The sequence below is a fragment of the Saccopteryx leptura genome, chromosome 4 (assembly GCF_036850995.1).
Source record: "Saccopteryx leptura isolate mSacLep1 chromosome 4, mSacLep1_pri_phased_curated, whole genome shotgun sequence".
Classification (NCBI taxonomy): domain Eukaryota; kingdom Metazoa; phylum Chordata; class Mammalia; order Chiroptera; family Emballonuridae; genus Saccopteryx; species Saccopteryx leptura.
In genome coordinates this window covers 3,479,269-3,486,266 of record NC_089506.1, presented here as the reverse complement: position 1 = coordinate 3,486,266, position 6,998 = coordinate 3,479,269, and the positions used below count along the sequence as shown (strand labels likewise).

General features: G+C 54.6%; 1 protein-coding gene across 1 annotated transcript; it reads right to left on the bottom strand.

Annotated features, from left to right (window-relative positions):
• Positions 1–292: 292 nt before the first annotated feature.
• Positions 293–1,228, bottom strand: LOC136403493 (uncharacterized). Its single transcript, XM_066382287.1, has one exon. The coding sequence runs from the start codon at positions 1,226–1,228 to the stop codon at positions 293–295; it is 936 nt and encodes a 311-aa protein (XP_066238384.1).
• Positions 1,229–6,998: the final 5,770 nt, after the last annotated feature.

Below are 6,998 nucleotides of genomic sequence, written 5' to 3'. Positions count from 1 at the left end.
CCGGCGGTCGTGGTGGGGGCCGGGGGTCGTGGTGGGGGCCGGCCGTCGTGGTGGGGACCGGGGGTCATGGTGGGGGCCGGCGGTTGTGGTGGGGGCCAGGGGTCGTGGTGGGGGCCAGCGGTCGTGGTGGGGGCCAGGGGTCATGGTGGGGGCCAGCGGTCGTGGTGGAGGCCAGGGGTCGTGGTGGGGGCCAGCGGTCGTGGTGGGGGCCAGGGGTCATGGTGGGGGCCGGCGGTTGTGGTGGGGGCCAGGGGTCGTGGTGGGGGCCAGCGGTCGTGGTGGGGGCCAGGGGTCATGGTGGGGGCCAGCGGTCGTGGTGGGGGCCAGGGGTCGTGGTGGGGGCCAGCGGTCGTGGTGGGGGCCAGGGGTCATGGTGGGGGCCAGCGGTCGTGGTGGAGGCCAGGGGTCGTGTTGGGAGCCGGCAGTCGTGGTGGGGGGGCAGTCGTGGTGGGGGCCGGCAGTCGTGGTGAGGGCCAGGGGTCGTGGTGGGGGCCGGCGGTCGTGGTGGGGGCCAGGGGTCGTGGTGGGGGCCGGCGGTCGTGGTGGGGGCCAGGGGTCGTGGTGGGGGCCAGGGGTCATGGTGGGGGCCGGCGGTCATGGTGGGGGCCGGCCGTCGTGGTGGGGGCCGGGGGTCATGGTGGGGGCCGGCGGTCGTGGTGGGGGCCAGGGGTCGTGGTGGGGGCCGGCAGTCGTGGTGGGGGCCGGGGGTTGTGGTGGGGGCCGGCGGTCGTGGTGGGGACCGGGGGTCATGGTGGGGACCGGGGGTCATGGTGGGGGCCGGCGGTCGTGGTGGGGGCCGGCGGTCGTGGTGGGGACCGGGGGTCGTGGTGGGGGCCGGCGGTCGTGGTGGGGGCCGGGGGTCGTGGTGGGGGCCGGGGGTCGTGGTGGGGGCCGGCGGTCGTGGTGGGGGCCGGGGGTCGTGGTGGGGGCCGGCGGTCGTGGTGGGGGCCGGGGGTCGTGGTGGGGGCCGGCGGTCGTGGTGGGGACCGGGGGTCGTGGTGGGGGCCGGCGGTCGTGGTGGGGGCCGGGGGTCATGGTGAGGGCCAGGGGTCGTGGTGGGGGCCAGGGGTCGTGGCGGGGGCCAGCGGTCGTGGTGGGGCCCAGGGGTCGTGGCGGGGGCCAGGGTCGCGGTGGGGGCCAGGGAATAGCGTGTGAGCCACCGTGGGGTGATGGCACGTGGGGGAGGGGAGACAGTGTTTCTGTAATGATCGTCAGAAAGAAGGGACATCCAGACAGAAAAGTCAGGAAGAAAACAGCAGACTTCAGCGACAGGCTAGACCAGAGGGACTCGGATATTCAGGGAGGGGCAGAAGGTGAGAGAAGAGCTGAGCAATCCCGGAGGCCAAGGGTAGTGACAGTGGAGGCACGGGAACAGACGGGTGTGCTCCGTGAGCAGGCGTTTCCGCTGTCCTCTGGGTAACTGTTTTCTGGTCCAGACCCTCCCTGGTGCTGAGAGCAGGGCTGGGACCCAAGGCTTCTCTCCAGCCCTCCGGGTCGGCGCGGGCTTTGTTTGTGTCCCCCCCTTGAGAACTGCCCCTGCAGCTTGATCTGATCCTCTTCAATAGATGAATAGACTTAAGAAGTCCACTTTGTCTATTTACGTAGAATTCCGCAGGGTATAATGGGAAGAAAAGTGTTTGAACCATGAGAGTCGGTTCCAGTCAATGGCGAGATTACCAAGATAAATAAATACATCATCACCACTCACACTTCAAGTGTTCCATAGTGTGACTCGTTAGCAACGTTAGGCTGATTAATTTTTTCACTTAAAAAAATGCATTTAGGCTCTGCGCAGGTGGTTCAGTGTATAGAGGCTTGTTCCGGCATGCCAAGGTTGTGGGTTCGATCCCCAGTCAGAGTGTATGCCAGAATTAACCAACGAATACACAACTGAAAATGTAACGAGTTGAGGCTTCTCTCTCTTTCTCTCTCTCCCTCCCTTCCTTCCTCTCTCTCTCTCTCTCTCTCTCAAACAGAAAAAAAAAAGTTTAAATGCATTTATAATATTGTTTACATTTTATTGTGGTATGTGTATAATAGGCAAGTACTGGAAAGATTACTTGAGATTGAGGAAGATTCCAAAACTCCCTTCTACTCCAGTTACTAGGGAGACGTTGCAGTACATAATAATTTTATTACAATTCTCTACACTCAGCCTTTCTCTTACAATGTGAGAACAAAGCCAATAGAGCATCCCAGCATTGCTGTGAAGGTTGAATCATGTAAGTAAAATAAAATGTTGCAAAATACATCTAACATTTGGTTACCCCTCTATAAAACTTAGTAACATTTTCTTTCCCTTCCCTGTCAGTCCCATTTTTAAAAATGGCCAAGTCCATATATTACAAATAGAGTTTCATTGATCCATCAACCAAGTGATATTTGTTGATCGATAAAGGGCTATAAAACTGCAGAAAAATGTAATCACACTTGAACATAATGCTATCAACTTGAAGCCAGCTCAGCCTACAGGCCGTTCACCTGATTAGAGAATTGAACGAAGAATTATTTGGAATTTTTGTAGATGGCACATGGCTGTCAATGTCGATAGGAAAGTGATGTGGTTGGAAGATCTTACACCGTTTTATTTATGCAGGAAGGCTCGACTATTGCTTATACGTTTAAGAGAAAGAGAGAGATATTATTTAGACCTCAGGTTATTTTTCACACTGTGAGGTTTGGAACCAATGCTTTGAGTTACACGACAGCTACACCGTGAAATCAACCAGCCGGGGAAGAGGTTCGTGGTCCTGGCAGGTGTGAATGGCTTGAGGCATTCTTTCTACTGATTAAACTTAGTTTGCTAACTAACTAACTGTACTTTCCAGTGTGCTTCATTAAATTACCTGACAGCTCTCCTAAGATGGACGTTGTCATAAATAGTCATTTCCGAAAAGGAAACATTGATTTTCTGATTCTGCGAGTGCCCTCCAGTTAACCTGGTCTCTGGCTTCAAACAGAGCGTCGTTGCCAGGTGATGATTCTGCTCCGACCGGTGCCAGACACCCACAACACACAGAACATATCGTGGTGCTTCCTTCACAGCTCAGCGTTTCCTTTGAAGGGTCAGCCATTGTCCGTCCAGGGGGTGGAAACCCCGGCAGGAGGAATAAGTTGTGTTCATAGAAGAAAATCCTATTTCTAGGTGGTGGGTGTTTCATATGTGAGGGATCTTCCTCAAGACTACACGGTCCGAGCTTTCTGCGTCCTTGGCCAGGCAAGGCGCCCGGTGCCAGGGTCATGCTCTGGGCGCTATTTGCAGTCGGTGCTTGTGTACGAAGCGGGTGGACTTTGGGGTCAGCCCTGGGTCTCAGTCTCGGCTCGGCTGGCTTTCTGTGGCTGTGACCCGGGTAAGTGACCCATGTCTGACCTTTGCGTGTGAGAAAGTAGTGATAATACCTCATTGCAACACGATTGCCATAAAACTGTCTGCTAACAATGTAACACGCGCTCAGTGCCATCAGATTATGAGGCATGCCGGAAGTGGGAAAAAATCAAAACATTTCAGCATCTCTGTTTCTATGTCACCTGAATGCACAGAAGGTATATTCTGTCCAGCAGGGTAGAGAGCAGTGGTATTTGGTAAACTATCTCTTCCCAGGGACTGCTCGTCTCGGAAGGGGGTGACGTACCCAGACAGAAGTCCTTGTGGCATCAAGTTAAACCTCAAGACGAAAGAAGGGCAAAATGACACAATTTAAAATTCAAAGTCGAGTATGTTGTTGACTTCATGATTGCCAAATATGTTTTTAAATTAGACATAAAAATTCTCAGTCATAAGTGAACAAGGGTTGTAAATCTAACCCCATTAAAATTAAGAACTTCTCTTCATTAAAAGCTCCCATAACAAAGAAAAAAAATAAAAAGGTAGAATTGCCTACAAGGAAGAATTATTTACCAAACCTTTAATTTACACAGAGATTTATATCTAGAAAAAAAATTTTTTTTGAAAGTCTTACAAATCAGTAAGAAAAAAATGTCAACATATCCATTAGAAAAAAAATGGGCAGAAAACAAACAAACAAAAAATCACACAGAAAGATTTGCAACCTAATTAGTTCATGAGGGAAATGCAAATAAAATCTGCCATAAAAAAAAAGTTTTACATGAACAAACTTTGTAAAGATTTCAAAGCCGGGCCCTGTAAAATGTTCTCAGTGTTGTTCTGCGCTTCTGCTGGTTTGGGAATGGTGCGGTTACTTTGCAAGAGGCCGTCTCAGCGTCTGATAAAATGGAAGATGTTTGCGTGCTGTGTGACTCAGCATCCTAGCCACATCCTAGCTGGCTCCCAGCAGGGAGGTGGTCCTCAGCAGTAGAGAATATGCAAGAAGTAGGGGACATTCGATGAAGTCAAATAATGCAGTCGCAGAGGCCCTGGCTGGTTGGCTCAGTGGTAGAGTGTCAGCCCGGCATGTGGAAATCCCGGGTTCAATTCCCGGCCGGGGCACACAGGAGAAGCGCCCATCTGCTTCTCCACTCCTCCCCCTCTCCTTCCTCTCTGTCTCTCTCTTCCCCTCCCGCAGCCAAAGGCTCCATTGGAGCAAAGTTGGCCTGGGCACTGAGGATGGCTCCATGGCCTCCACCTCAGGCGCTAGAATGGCTCTAGTTGCAACGGAGCGACTCCCCAGATGGGCAGAGCATCGCTCCCGGGTGGCCGTGCCGGGTGGATCCCGGTCGGGAGCATGCAGGAATCTGTCTGAATGCCTCCCCGCTTCTCACTTCAAAAAAATACAAAAAGAAAAAAATGCAGTAGCAGAGACATATGCTATAGGCAGCATCATAGAGGTATGTCTGGGATATAAAGATGAGTAACAGAAGTCCATTTCAGAGGAACACACAGAGCATAAACTTATTTACGAACCGTTAATAACATGAAAAAGTAGGACATAGAAATATCAGAACACTTACACCAGAAGAGGAAGGAAGGAAGAGGAACAAACCGAGAACGGGAGTTCCTGGGGTCAGCAGGGGTGGAGGACGGGGCCACGGTGGGGGTTCCCAGGTGCGTCTATAGCTTTAGCAGAAGAGGGCTCCCCGAATCAGCACGTGTCCTCCTGGGGAGCGGAGGTCTCTTTGCAACTGGAAGATCCAGAGAGTATTTGCGAGTGAACTGTGCGGGTTAGCACGGGCACAGCGCTACCGCAGGAGGTAGTGTGGAGAGCTGGACAGGGAGGGACTAAGCGGTCACTGTCCCTGCTCTGAAGGACAGAGGGAGACAATAGAGAGTGGCCGGAATCTGGAGGGGGAGAGACACATGCAGGCGGCGCCCTGAGTGGGGCAGTCGCTCTCGGCCTAGGGGTGCAGGCAGCGTCCCCGGGAGGGGGGGCAGAAGGGGAGATGCCTGCCTTCCGTTTCCTCCACGCAGTGATCTCTGGTGGACACAACTAGCGGCCACAACGGCAGAAGGGCCTGTCTGTGGCCTCCGTGGAGGTCAGTTTCCTGGGGCTGAAGGCAGGAGAGACATGAACAGTCTGAAGGGCAACCAGGAGAGAGCTATGACCCAGTTACACACGTCCACTTGGGTGTAGCCAACTCGCTAGGCTTTCTCTGCAGCCCTTTCGCTCTGAGGAGGGGAGGGGAGGGGAGGGAGGGAGGGGAGGGGAGGGGAGGGAGGGAGGGGGAGAGTGGAGGGAGGGGAGGGGAGGAGGGGAGGAGGGGAAGGAGGGGAGGAGGGAAGGGAGGATGGAAGAAGAGGGGAGGGGAGGGAAGGGAGAGGAGGGGAGGGAGGGGAGGGGAGGGGAGGGAGGGGAGGAGAGGGGAGGGAGGGAGGGAGAGAGGGAGGGGAGAGGAGGGGAGGGAAGGGAGAGGAGGGGAGGGGGGGAGGGAGGGGAGGAGGGGAGGGAGGAGAGGGGAGGGGAGGAGAGGGGAGGAGAGGGGAGGGAGGGGAGGGGAGGAGAGGGGAGGGGAGGAGAGGGGAGGGGAGGAGAGGGGAGAGGAGGGAGGGGAGGAGAGGGGAGGGAGGGGAGGGAGCAGAGGGAGGGAGGGGAGGACAGGGGAGGGAGAGGAGGACTGCGTGAGCCATGAGTACTGAGAGGGCAAAGCCAGAGGGTGGGCAGAGTGAAGAACTGGACCTTGTGATGGGAGCGCGGGGGCCGGACGGAGGTCTCAGAGTGAGGAGGCCGAGTGTGGGGGGTGTTCTCTGAAGAGCTAATTACAGCCTGAGCTCTGCCTCCCTTGGTCAGTTCCATGATGGGCTCTCGCTTTTTCAAGAACTCTTCATCCCTCTCGTGGTCGTTTTCCTGTCAAACTATTATCTCTGAACAGATTCACTCCTCCGAGAAAACACACCCCCTAGATCGGGCCGCCCTTACCCTCTGTCCTCACGTCGCTCTGCGCAGAACGTCAGAAGCTCGGATAACGCTTGACTCGTACCCGGAGCGCGACACGGTTTGACTCTGCACCAGCCGAATAGCGTGCCAGGCCTGTGTTCCGGCTGGACTCGCGTACACACCCGGGCGAAGCTGACATCCTTGTAGAAAGTGCCTGTCAGGGTGGACCGTGTCCTCTTGTCTTTAAAACGTCTGTGTCAATTCATTCTGTTGTATTTGACTCGGAGAGGGAGGCAGGGAAGACTGTTCTTCACTTAGAGTTTCAAAGATATTCCATGAGCAGATGTGTGAGACTAACCTTTATTCATGCTGAACATTTATTAAATTGCTGTGCTCAATTTTTATAAAGGAGTACGGTTGTGAGACTTGCATGTGTCTAGTGTTAGATTTTTTTTTTTTTACAGAGACAGCGAGTCAGAGAGAGGGACAGATAGAGACAGACAGACAGGAAGGGAGAGAGATGAGAACCATCAATCATCAGTTTTTCATTGCGACACCTTAGTTGTTCATTGATTGCTTTCTCATATGTGCCTTGACCGCAGGCCTTCAGCAGACTGAGTAACCCCTTGCTCGAGCCAGAGAGCTTGAGTCCAAGCTGGTGAGCTTTGCTCAAACCATATGAGCCCACGCTCAAACTGGCGCCCTCGGGGTCTCAAACCTGGGTCCTCC